This window comes from Bactrocera oleae, chromosome 6 (assembly GCF_042242935.1).
Source record: "Bactrocera oleae isolate idBacOlea1 chromosome 6, idBacOlea1, whole genome shotgun sequence".
NCBI classification, from domain to species: domain Eukaryota; kingdom Metazoa; phylum Arthropoda; class Insecta; order Diptera; family Tephritidae; genus Bactrocera; species Bactrocera oleae.
This window is the reverse complement of record NC_091540.1, coordinates 14,105,286-14,130,111: the sequence shown is the minus strand read 5'-3', so window position 1 is coordinate 14,130,111 and position 24,826 is coordinate 14,105,286. Positions and strand designations below refer to the sequence as shown.

Here is a 24,826-nt window from a genome sequence, read left to right as displayed (position 1 = left end):
CTGCTGTTAATACGCCCTCGACCGCAAGGTGAGCTACTTTCTGTACTTACAACTTGTACAATATCAATTTATATAATGTACCTATATATATATGTAGGTATATGGATTTGAAAATCTGTATGTAACTGTGCAGAAGAAAATAGTTGCACAGTAAACAAAAAAAGTTTGACGATTGAAAATATTAAATTTTATATGGTTGAAGGAAGAGAGGAAAATGTGAATATATTCAAAATATATTACAAAGTTTTTAAAACTCTGCTTTTAAATAATAATTCACATGCAATACTTTGGCTGTTATTAACTTGAAAGATACTAAAATATTTGGAAATTCAAACATCGTAATTTTCTGGGGATTGCATCATTGACTTAGGCAATGCCTCACACAAAATTTCGTGAATATAACTCGTCAAATGAAACAGTTTTCCATACAAGCACTTGATTTAAATCGTTCAATTTTTATGGCAGCTATGTGATATAGTGACTCGATCTGAACACTTTCCTCCGAGATTGCGTCATTACTTTAGGCAATAACCCATGCCAAATCTCTTGAATATATCTCGTCAAATGAAACAATTTTCCATACAAGCACTTGATTCCAAAGCTTCAATTTGTATGGTAGCTATATACCATTGTATTCCGATGTGGACTATACTATTCAGACAAATGAGCTCCTTGAAAAAGAACGTATGCAAAATTTCAAAAACTGAACAACTGCGATATCTCAAAAACTGAACAACTAGTTCGTATATGTACAGACGGAGAGACGGACATGGCTAAATCGACTGAGCTGGTGACGCTAATCATTTATAATAGATTTATATTTTTTAGAGTCTCTAAAGTTTTCATGTTCAGTCATTTAGGTATAATAACTTTCTTAGTAATCGAAACTTTTCTAAGAAATCGACCGCAGCGCCACCTAACAGAGCTTCTATTTTGTTATTATCTCTGGCAGGGAAGATTTTTTATGTATGTATTTACTTATTAATACATACAAATTTCAAAATACTCATTAATTTTTACAAATATTTCAACTTCTTTCAAATGAAATATATTCCAAATAAAAACTATCTGCAAACGAAAATGTTCGACTAATTTCTATATTTGAAACTTTGCTTTCTGTAATTCCAACAAATATGGTCACATCTATTTTTTCCGAAGACCACAATTAAGTTCCTTCTTATAGATATATTATTTCAGCCCATTCCCTGTGTATATTCGGAAATAGTTTATTGAAAGATAAGTACCACCATACTGACCATAACGTCATCTACCGCTACACTAGAACTAATGTTTGTAATACCCTTAAGACTTTTTGCTCAAAATTTGAATGACATAAACACTTAAAGGCTATTTCGGTGTACTTATATGTTGAGCACTGACTAAATTACCGATCCTTTGCGTATGCTTACTAAACTCTTTCTTTTTTTCTATGTTTGCAAGTTAATTAACATAACAGCATAACAGCATAAAATATTCCATCAACTTAGTTTTAATTAAGGTCTCAAGTAAGTGTACTTAGTTTCAGACTCTTAAAAAGTTTTAAATTCTAGTTTAATCCGTAACTAGCGCTTACCTTTTGAATGCTGAACCAGATATAAGACAGTTAATGCGTAATTCCTCGGAGTTTCGTCTTTAAGGGCTTTGTAAGAACTTCAATAAGGCAATGAACTAAGGGATTTGCATTAAATTTGACCTATTTCAAATCTATGAAAATCCATGGCAAAAGCGACCGGAAAGTTAAGAGCCCTTGCATCATTTGTTACTATGGCTTTTAACCAATGATGGTCATACTCTAATGAAACCTAGCCACTATTAAGATCCGTTTCAGTGATGATAGAAAAAGCAATTCTACATATACCCAAATATGGGGGTATACCAGTAGGGCACTTGGGTTGCCTGACGGTCCAAACTTTTGACTAGACTTTGTCTTGTGAGGTTTTGTAATTTAGGATTTTATTTAAATAAATTTGTTCCTTTATTTCTTTGCACAGAGTGTGTTTTGTTTTTTAATGAAACTAAGAAACAAATTCAACAAATATGTTCGACATTTTTGGCCAAAACCCTACAAAAATTCTCCAAACAAGCACCCTTTAGTTAGTAAGCCACTTTGAATAGGAAAAATCATTACTTCAAAAGCTTATATAACTTCCCGAAGTTTTTGCTTGCGGCAACCCTGTTAATGTGGTACTACTGCACGATAGTAAGAATAATAAAAAATTACAACAAAGCACTCGAATATTCTTACACACCCACACCAACAAATATATGTAAGTCCACATATTTATTTGCATGTATTGGTAAGTACTTGCTTTCATCACCCACACACACACACAAAAACACACAAATGAAGCAGCCAACCGCATGCAGTCAAGCAGCTTAGTGCTGCGGTCTGTCACCAACAACCACACAACCGAGCGCGTCCGAAACACAGCGTCCAACACAGCGGTGGCAACAGTCAACTAAATACGGCAAAAATAAGAGTAACAAAAACAACAACAAGCGATTGTGGTATCAAAAGGTAAAAGTGACTTTTTGAACGTTTATTCTCCGCTTTTCTTTGCTTTCTCACCGATTAGAGACATACTTAGAAGCCAACAACAACAAATATCTATACATGCATGAGCATGTACTTATAAGCATGCATGCATGCTCATTTCACCGTTAGTATGTGTACCTATGCGATTAGTGCAAGGATGAGCAAAGCTGCTTTATTCAAGAAAACCAACAACAACAGAAACAACAAAATAGTGCGAGTAACCGCAATAGGGCAATATTGAACCATATTTTGTTGTTGTTGCTTGCTTATGAATGCTACTCAAAAAAGTTAAGAGCTTATAGACTTAAGATAGTGAGAGCAGAAACTTTTCCAGGAAAGTGGTCAAAGAACTGTTCGACGAAATATATAGAAAGATTTTAAGCAATTAATAAACCCCAGCTATAATATAAGCGAGACGAGAGTAAAACTTTTTTTAAAGAAGAATAGTAGTCAAAATCCTGCAACTGCAACGGAAATGCGTTGTGTAACGAAATTGCGACACGTTTGACGTATATTAAACGCTACCAAAGTGAAGGCTGCACCTACTTTTGTATATCATTTTTTAACACTTCTATGTAATACTCAGATGATTTAAAATACAAGAGTTAGAGGATGCCACCTGTTTAAAAAAAAATTAAACATTTAAATTGTTAAGACATGGAAACTCTATAAGATGAGTAGATTAAAACCCATACAGTTCAAGGAATTTTTGTGAAGAGTTGCCACCTGTTGAAAATTTTAATGCAATAAAATTTAAAATACTTTTGAATAATAACAAGTAAGGAAGGGCTAAGTTCGGATGTAACCGAACATTTTATACTCTCGCAAAGTCAAATGGTATACTCGTTTGAGATTTCTTTGGGGATTGACTGATATTTTCGGTAGAAGGTCAACTATAGGCACTGGGGTCCACATATTTAGTACTTAGGGGCTTGAACAGTTTTGGTTCGATTTAGACAATTTTTGGTCACAAGGTGGCATACTTTAATCGTATTATTAACGCAAAGTATTACCCCGATATAATCATTGTTGCTTGATATGCATAGTGGAAAGTGAAAGAATCAGATGGAATTGAAAATGGTGTTATATGGGAAATAGGCGTGGTTGTAGTCCGATTTCGCAATATAACATAGAAATATGAAAAGAACGTTATGCACCGAATTTGGTTGAAATCGGTTAAGCAGATCCCAAGATATGGGTTTTCACCTAAAAGTGGGCGGTGCCACGCCCACTGTCTAATTTTGAACGCGGTTCCTATAAAGTTATCTCATACCATCTATAGGCTAGGACGATCTCGTAGTTGCCCCTGTTGATCAGCGCCTGCTAAGCTTACGCGAAGTCCACAGTTCCAGCACTACAACTCAAGAGAACAACGAAAACCAAGCTTGTTCTGAATCCGATGTACTTGGAACATGGCTGCCCTCTCTTGCGAACTCAACGGCTTTGCAGTTTTCAGTGATTCCGCTATGATCAGTCACCCAAACGGGTCTGATACTGATGTAGCTTGATGCTATCGATAGCCCTCCTTAACTAACGTTGAGCGCACAGTGAGCGAGCTCAAAGCTAGTATTGCTCATCTGCCGTCTGCTGTCGTAAATTTTATATACCTTCTGCATTCGTATCTTATTTTAAAACATCTCTTAACATTGAGAAAGCTTAAATTTTTTTATACTTAAAAGCAAGGCTCACCAGAGGGTTAAGAAATTTTCAAGTCTGCCACTGAAACTTCTGAAATATTTAATAATTAAATATTTTAATTTTTTTTGGAAAATTTTTGTTGTTTTTTAACACAAACAAAAACCTTTATACCCTTTTCTATATATTAAGTCCACAATTTAGCCACTAAAGTGTTAATAACATTATTATTTTTGAAATAAAAAACATATAAGATATTTCAAGCAATGATAAAACATTACTTAATTTTTAACACTAATGAGGCCCAAAAGTTTTTTTCTTAACAAAATGGATATTATAGGGTTAAAATATTTGTATTGTATAATTATAATAATAATCGTATAATATAAAACAATTAAATAACTACTACTATTAACCCATTCTTGAAATATAATAACATTTAATTTAAAAATTTTGTTCACTAAAGGGTTAAATCAAAATTTTGTTCATGCACCATTGTGACTATTTATACAAATCATAAAAGGTATTTTTTTTTAACATTTTTAAAAAAAAAATTAATTATTTTATTTGTTTATAAATATTGTAATTTTTAAGTGTTAATGTTATTATTAAATTGGTAATAAATTTGAGAACCTTCTAGTACATTAATATTTTACATTAAATAAAAATTGTTTTCTTTTAAAATTAAAGCAAATAGGACTAATATGAATATATCTTATTTACATTGGCGTTGGCTCATTAAAAAAATATTACAAATTTCGTAACCCCTTAAGGTTAATACAAATATGTTTCATTAGTCTTTATGACCTCTTAACACAAATTGAAATGGGAAGTGTATTTTTATAAGTAACACAAATGGAAATGGAAAGTAGATTCATATAAAATTTTGGCGTTAAAGAATTGATATAAATGTTTCTTCATATAAAATTAATTCATACACTGGATAGACATTGAAATTTTTTCTACAAGTATTTTAAGAATTTTTGAGTTTTTGAGCGTATCTTTGTCTTATAATTTTTTTTCACTAAAGGGTTAATATTATTCCATTCATTTTTATTTTTAAAAAATACCAATACTAGCATAGATATTTCGATTAATAATTTATTCTTATCCTAAACCAATCTAATTTTAAAAACAATTTTATTCAATAATTGATCACTTACAAACGAGTTTTTGACAAATATGTTAACATTTAACAGAAAATGAACTCAACAATTTTTTTTCTAAACTTTGGACATTCAAGATTTAATACTAATGGTGGACTGCTAAAGATTTTCTCATCCAACGATTAATATAAATATTTTGTGTCGAAAAATATATTTGGGCATTCAAGGGTTAATATAATCATTTCATTGCTACAAATTTGGAATTTCAGGTTTAATATAAATATTTAGGCATTCCAGCGTTAATATAAATATTTTGTTGCTACAAACTTCGCGTATTTGCAGATTAACACAAATATTGTCAACATTAAATTTAATTCGAGGAAAATACTAATTTCCAAATGCGCCACTGACGACATTAGCATAAAAATCTCTAGCGTACTCTCTAGCTTACCCTCGTCTATTCGTAAAAGTTTCGCATTTCTAAGCCTTAAGAACTGCAAAACAACTTGCGGCTATTATTTAAGATTTTTTCGTTTTTCATGTAAGCGAAAAACAACAACAACACTACACAGTAATAAGCAGCTGAACAATATATATAAAAAGGCATAGTAAAATGAGATGCAAAAAAGCAAAACGAAAACAAAATGCATAAAAATAATAAAACACCAAACATTTACATATTTAAGCATAATCTAGACTTTTTATGTGCACACACACACACACACAAATATACGGACACTTAAATGCGCTTGAACTTAACATTGTATAAAAGTGTTAAGTGGGTAAATAGGGTAGCGTTGAAAATATTACAAAAATAAAAATATGCAACATACAAAATATAAAAAATATGCAAATATGACAAAAAAATAATATTAAAGTATAACGGCGCTCTGCGCGCAGGATATACGACGCGCGTGTTTGTGGAGAATATGGAGAGCAACTGCAAAGTAGTTGGCATTAAAAGCACAAAACAAAAGCGAGAAAAAAGTAAAAAAGAAAATGAAATAAAACTGAGAATACGTAAAAATTAAATATAAAACTTTATGCTGCACACTTTTTGGTGCTACTGTAGCTGACAAGCTGACCTAACTACTACTTTAAGCCTGTTACTTTGATAATTCTAGCCAAAGCTTTGCTCTTTTTCTCTTTTATATACCCTAATTTGTAGCATTAATGGAAAAATGAAGCTTATTCTGCTGTGTGTGAAACGTTATATTTTTTATTGTTGTTGCTGTTTTTTATATCTTTGCTTTGTTACTAGTAATAAGGTAAACAGCTAAGCATTATGTGGTCTACTAATAAGTAGTAAAGTTTAAGCTGAATTTTTTTCTATAAAATTTATTTAACGTAACGGTAAAATTTATGATAATTCTAATTGAAAGTAACTGTAAACATATTAGAATGAGTTAAGTGTTATACATCAAAGCACATATTTCTAGGGACAAACCAAAACCAACTCATTTTCACGAAAAACAAAAACAAAACAAAAAACAGTAAGGAAGGCCTAAGTTCGGGTGTAACCGAACATTTTATACATACATATATACATATGTTGGTAAAACTTTACACTTTTAAAAATAAATTTGCGAAATAATATAGAAAATATAGATATTACATATTTTGACCAACCAATACGGTTTAAAATACAATTTTTGGTGCTTGATTTGCATATTGGAAAATGAAATAATGAGATGGAAAATAAAATTATGTTATATAAGAAGAAAGCGTGGTAATTTGTTACAAATTTTTTCGTTCTTTCGAAATTTTTAGCCCAGATTTGCCTCCCTATGACTTTTTTCTGTTTTCGCAACTGAAAAAAAAAGCTCCGGGGAGCGCATCATGAGGCCATTAAGACAGTATACAATATAAAAAACAAACAGCTGCTAACGTACATATGGAGATCAAACTTCACATGAACTTAAAAACGAGGTTGTATCAGTCTTGGAAAATATTTAGACGGGTTTGGTTTGCGCGCGCAGTTTAAGAGAACCAGTCCGGGTCACATATGATCGTGAGTCTTCGTTTTTAGTCGAAGCCTTCAACCTCCTTTTAACTAAAGCAAACAGATCAATTATTTTGGTTCGAACTTAGAACAATAAAATACGACTCAATTTATAAATCTTATGAGGAAAAATTAATATGTTTTGGATTAATTGCGGATTTGAACAGATGACCGTTTCTAAACAAAAAAAATCTTCTGCCTAGTTTTCCACTTTTCGGGTATATTATTAAAAGTCTTTATAAAAAATAACCTAAAAATGCTGACTCAATAAGATAAATGTTTTTGTTTAGCTGTTTATTGAAGCGGCAAAAAATTATAGCTCCTCACTTTCAAACTAGTTGGCTTCGTATTTACAAATATAAGCAGAACTTTTGTAGTCAAAGGCTTAGTTAAGGCGTTGCAAAAGCATAAACATTGCATAACCATATTTATTAACAACTTTAAATTCCTACTTTACAAATATTCTTGTGCTTATTTTGCTGCATTTTGCGTTTGCTATTAAAATAAGGAATTTATGCGGAAGGAAAACACTAATATTACACGCTGATTTCCTTTGTATGCGCACATTATGCATTCCACGCGTACAACTGTAAATAAATATTAGCAAAAACAATAAAAAGAACTAAATGGAAAAATGGCATAAAAACGATATGAAAGAAAAATCAGCGAGCAGAAACAAAAGCGAAGAGTGAGCGCAGCTGAGCTGGTCAGGAAGCGTGCAAGGCCACAAACTAGTTGGAGAGCTACGCACAAGCGCAGTATAATGTAAATAAATACATAGTTTTTAAGGCGACTAACCGCAAGTGTCTGAACTTGCAACAACTTGCATGAGTGCATCCAAAAATAAAAAAAGAAAGAGAAAATATAAATAAAAATAGTTTGCCCATCTTTTTGCCCTTCGCCTTTGTATGAAGTACGCGCGGTGTTAAGCCTTTGTTTTCTTTCTAGTTCATTTTTGTAGTAGTAAAAATTTAGCAAAGTATTAGAGAGCAGCCAGCCGAACAGAACGGAGAAATTTTATATTTCGAGACAACAAGAAATCAACTATTTTCTTGAAACGGTGAATCGCTATATTGTTTGCTGGAAAATGAATTCACTTCCAATAAGTTCATCTAAATATGGTGTTCCGTGTCCAGTTTTGTTGTTACAAAGCAAACTGGGGATCCACTCTGTAATCATGAGTGATCCGCTATTAAAATTTCGTCGCTTACATTTCTGCTTTGTGCCTCCAATATTTTTGAAGACTCTTTGCGCCATCCGAATTAAATTTTTTTTTCATCAGTCCCATTAACAGTCCCATCTTCTCCTACCTAGTTTTTTACAATTCGAAGCTTGGTCTTTCAACGTCGATGATGCACCCTTCTACCTCTCTAACAACTAACTGGATTTCTCTAGAATACTTTCAAAGGTGGAGCCTCCCCAGCCATTCGAACTATGTTAAACTTGTACTATAGTCACAAACTTCGTTAAGCTCTACATGAAAGTATAAGATATTCGCCATTGTTGCATAAATACTTTTCTTCACAAGATCACCTTGTTTCAATACTACTTTAGTGTCATATGGCTTTGAGAGATCGTACCCGATTCTAACTGGGGAAAGCGTGTTTAGTGTAAAACTGCGGTGGATTCGATCTATGGTCGGTCTGAGATTTTTTCCAAAATAAGACACATGATTCATGAATTGTAGACAACACCCGGACACCAAACCATACCGGTAAGATGAGGAATTTTAAGTTAAGGCGGTTCAATGAAATTGTTTGACGACAGACTTCAATCTTGCACCAAGAATACTACTTGTTCAAGCTTCAAATGTGATTTATAGAATAAAGCTAATTCCTTAGTTGCCTTAATGTTCTTTAGCCGAGCTATTAATGTTGTAATTTCTTCATAGTCAAGTCAAAAAAAATGAATTCCATTCTTTTCTTTCAATGTTTGGGTTATTCTTCTTCTCTGGAAATTTTATCGTGTTTTAAACTTAACAAAATTCTGTTCCCCCCTACGACTTTAATATGTTCTAGGCCTTGTTTTGTTAACCAAATCCCATATTAAAATCTTACGAAGTTTAGTCAGGCCTCGAAATACTCTTTAACACAAATTTAAAATGAATCCTCGTAAAAACACACAAAAACAATAAAGTTGGACTGAAAGTTATTGTAGCAGACCAATGTTTAACGAAGAATCGAAAGTTAGCTACATTTATTCTTGAATGAATTGACATTTATTATATGTTTCGGGATATATTTATAGGATTATATATAGATTTCTTTTATTTCGCTATTGGTCGCGTCAAAGATGACACATCGTTATTTGGCTGGAAAGAATATAAAAACAATTTTGATAATCCGAATATAACTAAGAATAGACTCCGATAAAGAATTGTTTCTCTTCTCTCTTACTACTGTATAGATATATCTGTTTATAGGTACATTTAGGTCTCTTACCTAAAAACTTTTATATCAGATACCGATTTCAACGTCGAATATAAAATGGTCAAAGATGTGGAGAGATATCACAAAGGGGTTAAACGAGAAATCTGTGGAAATTTTAGAAAAATATATAATATTTTCCTTTATTAAAAACCGGATATTTTACAATTTTGATCTGAACGGAGGCATTTAGTCATCAGAACTTTGAGCTCTAATCCAAACGTCTCTATATTTTTCAATTAGGTTTAAATGAGGTTCTTTAACTTCCGGCTAAGAGATTAAAACTAAAGAAAAGTCTTGGAAATTATTTACATGGAAACCTCTATTGTTAAGGGCTATTAAAATGGTACATAAAATATTTTTAGGGTTACCCTAATGTTATAGTTCCCCCATAAACGTTCATATAATATAATGGGTTACCCTAAGGTATGAACAAATATCGTTTAAATGAACACTCACTTTAATGTCAAAGAAAAAAGTAAAAATATTTCAGTTGTTTTCCTAAGAACCACCCTAATGTCTACGCCAGCTTCAACAAAAGAATTGTAAGTTTGTTTCCTTATGGCTTGGAACAAGATGCAAATTCCATTTTAATGTAACAGCAAACGCACAACAAACAAGCGTTAAAAGCAGCTAACAACAACAACAAAAAGTAGTAGCGCCAAAAATACAAATAAAGCAATTTAATAAGTAAAAAAAAGTAAACCAGTACAATAAGCAACAAATATTTGGAAACATGTATGTATCCGTGTATAGTCTCCAAGTACATTTGCTCCTTTTATTTAGAATTCTGCATTAATCGTACCGTTTTTTTGTGTGATTTTATTTTGAAATACTTCCTTTTTGCGTTTCAAGGCTTATCCCTTTCGTGTTGCAAGCAGCGTGTGTGGCATACAATTGCAGCATTGTTGTTGTTGTTTTAATATTTTTATTGCAGTCCCTTTTTTGTTGTTGCTGTTGTTGTTGCCATTGCAGCCTCGACTGTTGCCAGTGCTACTGCAAATTTGCCATTGTTGCAAGTCAAAGCACAAAAGATTTAGGTTATGCGAACTTCTTGTTCGGCTGCCAGACTCACGGTCCACCATTAGCAATGCGCGTTTTGTAGGTCGGTTGGCTAGCGCTGCACAGTGTTTCAAAGTGGCTTAAAATTTTAGAAAAATATGTGCGATACTTAATTCCAAAAAGCTTGTATAATACGTATTTAAAAAAATAATATATTCGATTAAATCCATAAAAACTGGGTTTGCAAAACTGCGTAACGGTTTGACCTGAAAATAAATAAAATAAAAAATGTTTGCCTTTTTACACCTTGGCATATTGGCCCTCAATATACTTGATTCCTTATGACTGCTCTAAAGATCGCAACGTTTTTTTGTGACGAAAAACTCTTTCACTGCCTTATCCGAAGTTTCAAGAACTCTTTGAATCATCCTAAGAACTACTTTGGTCTAAAAAAGAGCTCATGTATAAATTTAAAATTCGTTAACCAATGCCCTTGGTCCTTAAAAACTCTACCCTGAAGTATAATTTGAACTTAATTATACAGTTACTCCTTCTCCTAACTGAACTCCCTGGGTGATATAATTTAAGGTTCTTGTACCAGTACACGGTCAATTTAAGAACAGAAAGCAGTTATTTGGTTTAATAAATATTGTCATTAAATTTGACATTAATAAAATTATTAGTTTTTTATTATTTTTTTTTTTTACTAAGACTGCCAATAAATTTATCAATTCTAAAACATCAATCGTTTTAAATAATAAGACTGTCAATATATTTGACAGTAATAAACTTATTATTGTCTCTGATCTTCCCAACCCCCTCTCACATTCGCTGCTAATTTTACTGGGACTGTTATTAGATTGGTCAGTTTTAAAAGGATATTTGCTTGTCTACAACAATATATTTAATTTTTATAGTCTGTCATAAAATTTGACATACTAAAAAACGTTAAAAAATGTCTCTATTAAGCTAAAGTCTTCAGTGAAGTAAATGTACAGTATGTAGTGTACATAATTTCAAAGAATTGCCGCCATTTTCAAAACGCTCAAAAATTTTAATGCAAGTATGACATAAATATGACATAATTTTGTCAAAAAGCCATAATTTTTATGTTTGTATAAAACCGACTTTTCTTGTAGCATTGTAATAGCGTAGCTAGATACTCTTGAATTGTACCATAGAATTGTTCTTGGTTTAGATTCCATTAACTCTACGGGGTTATCTTGAAAAAAATTAGATTACCTTGATACAGTAGGCAATATCCAAAAGAAGCTCCGAAAAAAGCTGTCTGGCGGACAGGTAAATTATCTCATATCTGAAAAGCAAAAAAAAAAAAATTTTACTATAGCTGACATACAGGTAGGTAATAACGAGTAGCCAAAATTTTGCTTTTTAACAAATACAAATTTAACAAAAACAAAAAGAATTTCTGAAAAAGTAGTTTATTTGTGAAAAATTAACACTTCAAGAGTGGCTAAAATTTCGGAATTATTATCAAGAATCTTGTTCTTTCGATCATGACATATTATATACCATGCATCCAAGTAGGTCGTGTGAAGAACTCATGTCGATCGGTTCAGCCGTTTCGGAGTAATTAATCTATTCTAAAAACAGCGTTTCTAGAGAAACTTTAAAGTTTTGGAACATTTGGGTATTTTCTGACAAATACGCTCATATCTCCTCGACGATTTGCCAGACCAACTTCCAAATTTCGAAAAATATTTATAAATATATGTACATTCAATATATGTATACATATGAGAAAAAAGTCAATATTTGGAGTTTCACGAATCATTCATGAAACATTTTTTACTTAGTATCTTGATGCCAATGTAGCTTGTAAATTTTCTTCGCGTACCAATTATATTACAAAAGAAATTTGCAAAGAAACAACAAATTACTTACTATATAGGTATAAGCCCAGAAAAACGAAATGAGAGGAAGAGAGGAAGAGCGCTGTGTGTGTAGCGAAGTAGAAATATGCGCTCTAACTCTGTTGAAGTTTAATCCAGCTCTAGGAAACAAGGAATCACTGCTGTCTGTAGCTGTCAGCTCTTTGCTTCCATGAACAAAGCAGTAGCTTCCTTGCAGTATGAAAAATTACAAAAACAAAAAAAAGAGAATAAAATGTGCAAGTATGCAATAGCCAAACCACACTGCCACCTGATAGTCGGCGAGACTATGCGGCCGCAAAGGCTGGCAGGTGTATAAGCCAGCTTGGGCGATATTTATATCAACCTAACTACATGCTGGCACTATACGCATGCACACATCAATCTTCAAGCAACAACAACAACAATGCTGCCATTATAGCGTTTTCATGTAAACATGTGTAGCAAGTAAGTATTATAGTCGTAACAATAACAATAACAACTAAGCGTTATTGTGCAAGAGTGAAGATATGAAAACCGGCACAGAGTCTTCTTACCTACCCGCTTGTACGTGGTGTACAGGTATTGCAACAACAACAACAAGCATAATAGAAACAAATATCATCAGGTAATGCTGTCATGTGGCATGTATGGCATCCGCATGAGACAGAGTCATCATGGCACTTTGATCATTTTATGCTATCAGCTTTGCGACAACAACAAGAGTAGCTTAAGTAATAAAAACAAGAAATTTATATGGAGCTAAACGAAATGGGAGTTCAGGCGCAATTGAACTGGCCAGGAAGTGTACAGCTAACCTCAAATCGGTCGATTCTTTGCCGTACGGAGGCATAGATCCCAGAATCTTGTGTCAAGACCCGGACATAAATTGGTCTCAATTGATGCGAAAGATATGTGGTCCTAATTATATTGCCAAACAGACATTTAGAAGATATATACGAAAGTATTATAATCACCCAAAAATTTAATATGAATTGATCAACAAGATTTCAGTTTTTCCAGCGGTTTTTAAAGTTATAAGTTTTCTTTTCTAACCGCCCCAAACATTTTAGCTCCTAGCTGAAGGGTCGCATTTGGGTAACATATGGGTGTATGGCCGAAATCTATCAATAAAATTTTTGAAGCTTCGCCCATATTAGAAGTCTCGAATTCACGGTTTCGTATATTCATCGACCAAATCGCTATACGAGGAAGCCCGATTTCGTAATAACTCCAAACTACACCTTTCTGGATCATCATGCAGCAAACAAACCTTACGTGCATGAAGCTACAGAACACTCCTTGTGTGCAACAGGATTATGCGCGGATTTAAAAATTGCATAAATCTACATACATACATATGCATATACAAACATATATAGTTAATAAAAATATGCATAAATACATACAAACATATATGCATATTCATACTTGCAACAGCAGTCAAGTTAGCGCTGCATCATAAATATTGCCTGCAGGCTGCATTGTGCAGCAACCAGCCCCTCTGCCCCCGTCATGTTTGTGCAATTTGTTGTTTTTGCAGTTCTTGCTATTGTTTTCAATTCAATCTTCTTACAAGCCAAGCCACACTTGTTTCTTTTTACCCATCATCTTCCGCGCGTTGCAAGTACAGCAGCAACATTTGTTGCATTTGTGATTGTTGTTGTTGCAGTAGAATAGTGAAAAAGGCACAGCATGGCATCAAGCTAACTGCAATATATGTTTGCGTGTGTGTGTGTGTGTGGGAACACTAACATGCCAATGACGAATGACTCCAACCACGCCTAGCTATGTAGTTATAAATGTAGAGCATTCAATTTCTTGCACACTTGCATATTCACATACTCTTCATAAGCATTCGTACATATGTATATACCCGTACATATGTGCGTGTGTATATGTGTGCTGATAACCTCCCAGTGATTTGCAATGTTCGTATAACTTCAAAGGCGCCAACGTAGCTGACAATTTGTTGTCGCTCACCAGATTGAAGGGGTGTGACTGAGCGCTGGGTGGATTTGAAATATTAACAGTAATCTTTGTACCGTTGGGTAGGCGATGGCATTTGCAATAATTGCTTACAAACATACACATATACTAGTATGATTATGATGAATATTTAATATAATGTGGAGTAGGAGGAGGGTGGATTAGTAGAGTTTTATAAGTATTCTTCTTATATGGTTACAGATCCGCCTGTAGAACATATAACTTATCCTAAGGAAGTTAAGTAACTATAATAAGTGCAATTTCATTTTTGGTACTTCCTTTTATTTCATAGACACCTGTACTCCCTCACTACTCCTTCCGATCCGCTCTCCTTAAAGAACCAATAGGCTTGGTCTAATATTCTCTGGGAAATCCTTGAACTTATATCTATTTCCGAAGCGTTGAGTCTTCTACCAGCAGACACTCGAGCCTAAAGAGGTTATATACAGTTAGAAGGTCGAAAAAAAGTGAATTTTCCAGAAGTTTTTCCAAAAAACTTTTAAATTTATTTATTCAAAAATGTATACACATATTATGGTATCTTTTAACTATATTTTAAGACTTAGTACTAGTAAAAAATATATATTTGGAAAGCTGATCTCCGGGGCTCCACTCAAAAAAAAAGTTTTGACCACTATATCTTTGAACTGGTTCATCTAAAATTAAAAGACCAAACAGATTTCGTTAAAGTAATGTTAAATCTAGTAATTAGTCGAAGGAAAAAGCAAAATAAAATGTTTTGACAAAATGGCGGTTTCTCAAAAAATAAATCGATTTTTCACCGGAAGATTCGGTTAGATTGTTTCAATGCTATTAAAATAAATTGATGCCTTTCTTTACGATTATGTTATTATACCGAACTTTATGGTTCTTAACACCAGATCTTATGTTCTTGTGATGGATCGATATTGTCGTCTCTTTACATTTTCCTTTAGTTCCAGTTCCAACGGCGATCTTCAAATATCACCCGATTGTGGTTCTAATTTTTTCTGCTTTTTATTTGTTCGCTTTAATTATTCCTTTTGGACATTCGGTATGTCTACTTTACATCTCTGAGTATTGTCCCACTATATGTCATAGTCAAGTCGGTGATGTCCAATCATATTTGCTTCATTGGCAAAGAGCTTCATTGGTCACCAATAACCGTTAAGAACTCGTCATGCTGATAGAAATGAATTTGAAAAGAGCACTATTTGACTATCCCTGGAAGTTAATGGAGTTTCCACGCTTCACAAAACCGCATAGTGTTGCCAAGGTAGCTAATGGTTCAGTGATACTAATTACTGAAGTCATCTATTGTAAAAATAATAGATTTCTTTTTATTGGAACTTATAATATAAAGTGACAGTTTCAAAATTATTATAATATAATATATTTCCGTTACGAATTTATTAAATGTTATACAGACGGTTTCTGCTTAACATTCTTCCTTGATTCTCAAATAAGATATAGTCCATCCAAAGTCAGTTATACTTGTACAGTTCCGAAATATGGACTAGAATAAGCACTCTCCAAATTGTTTTGTTCGCTATATGTTTTACCTAGAAACTTTACAAAAGTTCTAGCAATAAACCAAAATAACCGATAAAGCGTAAAATACATCTTTTTTAATTTTTCGAACATAAGTATTTATATCTGCTTCAAAAACCACACTTTACTTGACTAATTATCGAGAAATTGTTAAATAACGAAACTGAATAGATAAATTCGACATGTAGACAGTTATGAAGTCGTTAAGATAGTATATAGATATATCTATAAGTAGATATAAATAGAGATGATATGAAATTGATGTAAGTCTTGCTAAGACGGTGCGATGCAGGGTAGCAGGGTTGAAAAACAGGGTGCAAGTTATTTAATAAAAATGTACTAAGAAAATCTTATAACACCACTTCATTAAGTTCCACTCCTAGAAAAGAAGAAATTCAGTTGACAATAGAATTATTTCTCTCGTATGAAATATGAAATAAAAGTAAACTCTCTTTCTATTACTTAGTGCCTGAGTGCAATTTTTTTGTAAAGAAAATAGTTTACGATCACTAAATATGACAGATTTCAGTATTTCAGAAGTTGTACTTGCGTGACTCTCCTGTAAAGTAACATATATTATATCCAAGAATCGCAATCTGCATAAACTTTCGTACCGTTACTTGCTCTGAAATTGAAAATGAAACAGTTTGACTACAGATTAAATATCTCAGTCAAAATTGTAATAATAACATATATTAACGAAATTTTCACACCCTTTGAAATTTGCAAGTAACATAATTGTATCATTCATCCAAAAACCGCAGATTTATGTTGTTTATGTTTTGAAAATCTTATCGAAGATTATTTTCTGATAGTGTACTTTTTAACTTGAGTAGGGTAAATATAATAAGTTTGCGACGAAGTTTTTAACACCCCGAAGAAAACATCGGAGACCTTATAAAATGTATAAATATATGATCAGCGTAACAACTGGATCGATTTAGCCATATTCGTCTATTCGTAGTATAGTTTGATTATTTTTTTAATTCCCTTATAATTATTAGTATTTTAATTTAATCAGTTTTTATGAAAGCCTTATTTCTATGCTATTTTTTTATCATTATTTTTGACTTTGTCTTTTACTTAATGACATTTGCATTTGGCGGCTTATTTATGATGCCGAGATCTCTGTGAGTTCGCTGTCAACCGTTGATATATTCTACGTTTGTATTATATTTGTTTTTGTTTTTTATTCTTCTTTTGATTTTACATTGCGGTCGTTTGGCTTTGCTAACTAACACACATTCACATATAAAAGTGCTTTTGTATTTCATTTATCTGCCAGCAAGCGGCTATTTGTGGTATATTTTTATACAGCGTACATATATACAGCGTCTACCAATAGGGATGACGTGATTTTGACAGCGCGTGGCAGTCATGTTTTTTTTACGGACTTGTGTCAAATTTTGTCAGTGTGTTCAGTATTTATTGCCATTTCATTCAATTCAAGTTCACGAAAAGAAACGTTAAAAAAACGTTCATCGAAAAATCATCTTCTCATATGAGGCCCATTTCTGGCTTAATGGCTTCGTCAATAAACAAAATTGTCGCTATTGTGGTGAGTTAAATTCTCGCGTGGTTCAGAAAACGCCATTGCATCCCCATAAATTGAGCGTTTGGTGCGGATTGTGGTATGGCGGCAACATCGGGCCTTATTTCTTTCAAAATTAGACTGAAAATGGTGTTATTATCAATAGCAAGCATTACAACACGATGTTGACCGACTTTTTCCTTGAATTTAATGAAATCAACGAGTACGATCTCTGCATCCAACAAGGCGGTACGTCGCCTAATGTTTCATGTCTTAATATGGACACATTGCGTGCAAAATTTGCGACAAATGGCCGCAAACATCATGCGAATCAAGCATCTAGATTATTTTCTCTCAAAGGTTTACGCCAATTAACCAGCAACGCTCGAGTAGTTCGAGGACAACATTGAGCGCACTATAACCGTGATTTCAGCCAAAATGCTGCACCGGGTCATCGAAAATTGGCGGAAACTGGTGGTGGATGCAAACAGAGCCGTGGTGGTCATTTGGCCGACATTTTGGTCAAATCTTAAATGGTATAAACTTATCTGTGTGAACAAAAAAAAAACAAAACAGAACTCATTTTGACCAAATTTGAGTGTTCATGTTGAGTTTCATTTTAACATCACGTCCTTCTTGTTGGTAGACCCTGTATACGTGTGGAGTTGTATATGTTTGTATGTGTGTGTGTGTGTCTATTTTATAATTAGAATTTTAAGCTGTTTATATAACCGTTATAGCCGCCACAAATGTCCATACAGCTAAGCTCAACAGGCACAAAGGACGAGATGAGCCCGCACACACATATATATGTGTTTTAGGGTGTGCTTTATTTTCAAAGTTGATTTTTTTTACAAACACGCGCTGTAGTTACAGTTTTTGTACTACAAAAAGGATCTAACATAAACAAGTTCTTTCTTTTTTTGATAACTTGCATTAAACAAATACAAAATTTGGCGCTCTACAAAAAAGGTCGTGAAGATTTTTTCCATAAAACTACTCTTCTAAAAGTTATACGTAGTTAAAATTATACATCAAGTGTACTGAGCATTCATACAAGTGATTTATACATGCTGTGTTACTCATACGACATGGTGTACTGTATGAGTACCGCACATTTAATGCATAACTTTAACTGCGTATAACTTTTAAAGGAACGTTTTTAAAAAAAAAATTGTTGAGCGAAAAAGTTTGTATTAGAATACAATTTTTTCAATGTTGTAGATTTATTTGCTATGGAGTTATAAAAAAAATTATGACAAACGAATAAAAAATAGAATATATGGAAAAAGAAACATAATTTAAGCACGGTTTAAATTGAAATTCAAGAGCTCGTTTAGGTTTAACAATGCACCTGTTTTTTTTGGGCAAACACTGTTACTTCAGGTGGCATTTGTAAAAAGTATCAAGTTGGGAAAAAAACGAACACCCTAATGTATATACATATATATGTATGTATGTGTGTTTGCGCTTGTATTAAATATATCATGTCTCACAATTTTCTGTGTCACTGCTCTTTATCGCTGTGAGTTTGTGTATATACTTACAAATATATATACATACATACTTACAAAAAACATACATAGATATATATCTATATGCAGGCATAATACTCTTCTCCGCTTATACTCTCCCGCCTGGTACACGCTTAAAGCCAACGCCGCAGTTCACTGACATCAGTGGTACAGTGTGTGCCATAAAAAATGGTACATTTCTCTTTATGTCGCCTGTCGCGTTCCTTTTTTGCATAGTTATGTATATATGTTTGCTCTGCTGTAGCGCTGCTGATCCCCTTTATGGCTCTTATGACAGTCGCATGCACGACGAGATTTTCTGATCCCAATTTGGCCCCTTTCATCTACTTGTCTGTGCTCACAATTTCATTTAATACATGCTCTTTTTTGCAAGCAATTCTTCATTGTTTGTTTTAGTCCATTATATTTCTCCATTTGCTATTCTTTTTATTTGTTTTTTCTTTTTTTTTTTTGTTTGTTTTGTAATCATTTTGCCAGCTTTATGATGCTCGATGTATTATTACTACCGTTTGGCGCTGGCCCAGTCTTATGTGTGAGACGTTTTTTGGTTCAAGGTTTTACCCCAGTACTTAATGCGTCCACATTCGATTCAATTTCTTCTGCTATTGTTATGTAGAGAGCAAGAGAGGGAAAGAATGAGGTAGTAAGTATGAGTTAGAGAGAGAACGAATGAGAAAGTGAGGTAGTAAGTTAGAGTGCAACTGATAAACAAACTGTACTCTTTCATACATATTTATGTGTCATTACGCTTGTATGTGCGTGTTTATATGTGAAAATAAAGTGTGGCCCAAGCTTGTAAGCGCCCATGATTGCGACTACCCCCCTTGACATGATTTCAAAGGCAAACCCGTCCACGAGAATGTAATGAAACAGGAAAAAATCGTACATACAGTGGTTATAAAAGTGAAAGCCGAGCAAGGCAGCAAAAGGCAAAGCGTTGAAAATCAATTTGTAAATTTAAAGCAGCAGGTTAGGCTGACAAGCGCATACAAGTTGCTTGATTCGAATTTTTTCAACCACACACATACTCCAGCACACCACTACAAAGTGTAGAATTGCACGTGAGCTGGTTAATCTGTTGCGCTTAGCAGATAGTTACGAACAGCGTCGCTCGGAATTTCACTTTACACAAGTTTACATACACACACATTTCAGGTTAACTGTGTAGGCAAATTGTGCAAGCATCGCTGATAGTACTCTTCAATTAGGGTCAAGCAAGCCGGAAATTTCATTATAAAATGTCTTTTCATGATTCTGTTTCGCTTTTTGTTTCTTATTAGTGTTGAGTTTTATTTGCTGTCATGCGCTCAATTTACTTTTTTTTATTTACTTTACGCAAACAAATCAATATTTACGTTGAGAATTGCACAGCGTTGTATGTTTGCGCAAACATTGGACTTTTCTTGTGAAATTACCGTTAATTACAACTTGCATTGAAAGTTTATAATAGCAATTAATTAAGTTAATGATTTTTTTGCGAGAATAGCTGCTCTGAACTAGTTTATATGCAGATGTGGAAGTTGATTGGAAACGCATAAAAGAAGAGAGAGAGAGAAGAAATTTCTTTGGAAAATTAAAGACTATGAAACAAAATTATTTAAATATTATTTTCAATTTGCGCAAAAAAAATTTAGAGTTTATAATATATAAAAAGCTGATAGTTTGATAAGGTTAGGTCGTAGGGTTGATCCAAAATCAATGGAAATTCACATGGACCAATATTTGTTTTATGTGTTACCCAGAAAACTCCTTAATGTGCATTACCTCAAATTTAATCGACTTATTGATATCGATCCCAGCCACTACGCTAGGTTCTCCAAAAGTGTGTCTACCCAGATATTTCAATGTCAGTCTGGCAAAAGCCGGGCAATAGAGAAGAAAATGACAAAATGATTCACCCCCATACAGCTTTGACAAAGATTTAGTCAACAAAATATTTAGTCGCATCGATATACATCACAATTAATCACAACTAACTGAGTCTGTAATATATATATATATATATATAGAGAGAGAGAGAAACGGACACCTCTATTAGATGGACACCTCCCTTGAGCGGACATTTGTTCATGCACCAAGTTTTAAGTACAATTGGTACAGCAAATGATTAGGCGGATTCTCTCTTCGGCAGGCAAGAGTCGCCCTACAGTGACAAAGATGATTATTATACTCAAGGAAACTTTTTGAATATACGAGTTTGCGCCAAAGTTTTGAATATATTCATTCTCAAGGATATATTCTACATAACTTATGAGTATGATGACTGTTCTTATGTACCTTTAATATTAATTATTAGTAAATCTAAGTAGATTCCGACCGCATAGCGTCATGTGGTAAAAAAGTGATTGTACCTCGACAAAAAAACACGAACTTCATTTCTGACAAAAAATCTCTATAATATAATAACTAGTATAAAAATTTCAATAAGTAGACCGATCTCCGGTCCAAAGTAACTCATAATAAAGTACCAATTTTGAACTTATTTAAAATATTCATAATTTCGAATTCGAAAAAGATATTGAGATAGTGAAGCAACCATATAGCCTCCCATATTCAACCGACAATCTCACCCACTGTTTGGACTGGCCTAGCTAACGCGGCTCTGTCAGCTGAGGCCAGGCTGTATAACCTTCCAACTCGCAAAAGAAATGTTGTTGCATAATGAGCCTGACATTTATTTATAGAGACGGCTCTTCGAACTCAGGTCTAACCCTTGATTTGTATCCTTTGCATGCTACTACTATCAAAAAAATCTACTACTAACAATAAAGATATGTATGTGTTCGTCTCTAGTCTAGCTTTCTTAAGCTATATTGATACCTGTGAGAACCTCATACACTTTCATTGAACTTCGGCTATTGTCAACATTTAATACATATTTATAATTTTTTGACATTTATGAGGGAATTGCCGCGGCTTAGGAAGGTATAAATACATCTTCACTAAGTTGATGATCAAATCGCGGTGAGCTGGTGCAAACGATGGACAAGCCAGGAATAAGTGCCATAAAGGTTTTGCTATATGTTCGGTGGGATTGGCAGGGAATCATCTACCATGAGCTGCTCCTCTACAGCTAAACTCTTAATTTACTATCAACAAGTTAACCGTCTGAAGGAAGCAATTACCGAGAAGCGATCGGCTTTGCCCAATAAGAGAGAAATTGTGTTCCATCAAGATAACTTCAGGCCACACACACCGATAATGACGCGTTAGAAGTTCTGGGAGCTTGGTTGGGATGTTTTTATGCATCCACCTAATAGTATTGAATTCTAAATGTTCATCGGAAGTTCAGAGTAAAACTAACCTTTAAGATTTCTAATAATCATAAACTCAATCTATCAAAAACTCTAATATAATCTATAACCATTTTTCTTTACTTGTCTGTATTGGTAAATAAAGTAGTCCAAAAACTTCCTCGGATATTCCGAGAGTAATTAACCTCTAACATCTAACATCTCTTTTAATCAACTTCTACAAAACAAACGTCGGCTAAATAAAATAAAATGAGTCATGATTTAGGGCTATATTTACTACTTAATTTATTGTATTTGAAGCTCATAACCTCGCATTTTTTATTATTATAGTCTAGTTTAAATAATTATGCACTAAAATGCTACTTATAAGACTCTAATAAAGGGGCTTAGCTTATTTTTAAGTTATTGCATTATCCCACTTCTCAATTTTGTCTTACTCATTTAAACTATGGACAAAGGTTTCATGGATTCAATTTGGTATATATTTCGTTTTACTCACCTTTTCTATGGAGAAACTTTGCATACAATTGTTTTTTCAATTTCTTTTTATTTTGATGCACTTTCAGGTTGATATCTCCTGCCGCAATACCAAACAAACGGTCAGCTCTATATTGACACGCACAAACTTTGTCACACTCAAATATGTCACCGACAATTGGGGTACAGATGCGAATGGTTTCAAACTGGTCATAACATCGGTGAAGGATCCAAGTGAGTACATATACATACTTAGGCAACTTTTCAACGCAGACACTTAAAAGTTAAGCAAGTTTAAGAATGCAATTTTAATTAACAAAAAAATCACAAAACTTGCTAATTGACTTTAAAGTTGAAGGGACAAACACTTTTCTTATTATAAACTGAACTTGATGCAAATTTCTCAGCTTATTTATCAACAAATTTCTCTCTTTTCTATTTTCATTATATTTTTCGCTATTTTTGCATATGCAAATGAAAAGAACACACCTGCAATGATTTCACCTGTGCAGCGCGTGAATTTTGCATAAGTCCGGATTTACTCTGCGATGGCATTAATCATTGTGGTGACAATTCTGATGAATCTGTATGCCAAAGTAAGTATGAAACCCACAGAGAAAATAAAATAAAAAAGTGCGTTTTTTAAAATAATACGAGTATATAAGTTTAGTAAGCTTTCACTTTAATGTAGTCGCGCACTTTAGAAATACATATATTAAAATGAGCAACAAGGTTGTATTTTAAATATTAAGAGAATAATTATAGTAGTGAGAATATAAGAGATATTTTAATATAATCTTTTTTCGAATAATTTCAGGCGAAACAGCTGCTACGGTCTTCGGTATCGACATGACCTGGTTCGTGCTGATCGTTGTCGGCATAGTACTGGTGTTGAGCGCAGTGATCGTTGGCATTTCGATATGCGTTTGCAGGCGGCAGGAAGAGTCAAATCTTAACCAGAATACCGCTATACAAAGTAGGGGTCTATCTATCTATCCATCTATTTTTTTTTGGTCTCTCAAAATTATTATCGAAATAATTTTTATCACATCCTTTCAGTGCATCATACCGCCGAAACGAATGGCTCATCAAAGCATTTACATTATCATCATGGCGGCACATTGTCGCGCGAACACACACAACTGCCACCGACGTCGGGAAACTGGCATCACCCTGCGGGACCTTACGGGTACCACCGCATTCTACGCAACTTATCGAAGATGGCCACCAAAGTCCGTCCCATTTGGTGCTTAGCAAATTCCGTCAATTAGGTCAAGATCTTTCACATACAAATCCGGCCGCTGCCGCCGCCGCCGCTACCGCCGGACTCAATCAAACGAACATTTCTGTGGCTAATCAAAATGCAGCCGCTGCCGCAGCAGCTGCTGCAGCTGTTGGTGCTGCACAGAAGGATGAATGGTTCGTTTAGGTAGAGGCCGAGGCTCGAGGATGAGCAAAAGCTTAAGTGAAGGGATCAATTAGACTACAGGAAGATGTTTTACTTAACAATTTTTTTAATTAAAACAAGGATTTTGCATAGCATTAAATGAAGTAAGTATACTCTGAGTTGTAAATTAATATACCGTATTTCAAAGAACTGTAAAATAGTGTGGGCTCTCGGGAGTAAAAGCTTAATTACATTTTTTTTGCATTAATCAAAATTTTAAATACTTTAAAAAGCATTAATGCTCATTTATATAAGATATTCAATATTAAAAAATAGTGTAAGCTTTAGCTGATTTCAAGATTTTTTGCATTAACCTACATTATTAAAACGACTGAAACATTTATTTTGAGGAGCGCTTTTAAAAGCGAGAAAGCTCATTGCATACAAAATATTTATTAGTTTAATAAAGATATACAGGAATAATTGTCTAAGTTTAATTGATCAAGTAGAAATAAAACCATCGAATAGACTAAAATCTAATTATG

The 24,826-nt window shown here is 33.5% G+C and overlaps 1 protein-coding gene across 1 annotated transcript in view; it reads left to right on the top strand.

Annotated features, from left to right (window-relative positions):
• The window catches only part of loaf (lost and found), a 179,704-nt gene that overhangs the window by 145,844 nt on the left and 9,034 nt on the right, over nt 1–24,826 (top strand). The window contains exons 5-8 of the mRNA XM_036360619.2: nt 22,984–23,128; nt 23,377–23,490; nt 23,712–23,870; nt 23,954–24,445. Of these exons, the coding sequence (XP_036216512.2) occupies nt 22,984–23,128; nt 23,377–23,490; nt 23,712–23,870; nt 23,954–24,165 (630 nt within the window). The 3' untranslated portion in view covers nt 24,166–24,445. The remainder of the gene's footprint in view (nt 1–22,983; nt 23,129–23,376; nt 23,491–23,711; nt 23,871–23,953; nt 24,446–24,826) is intronic.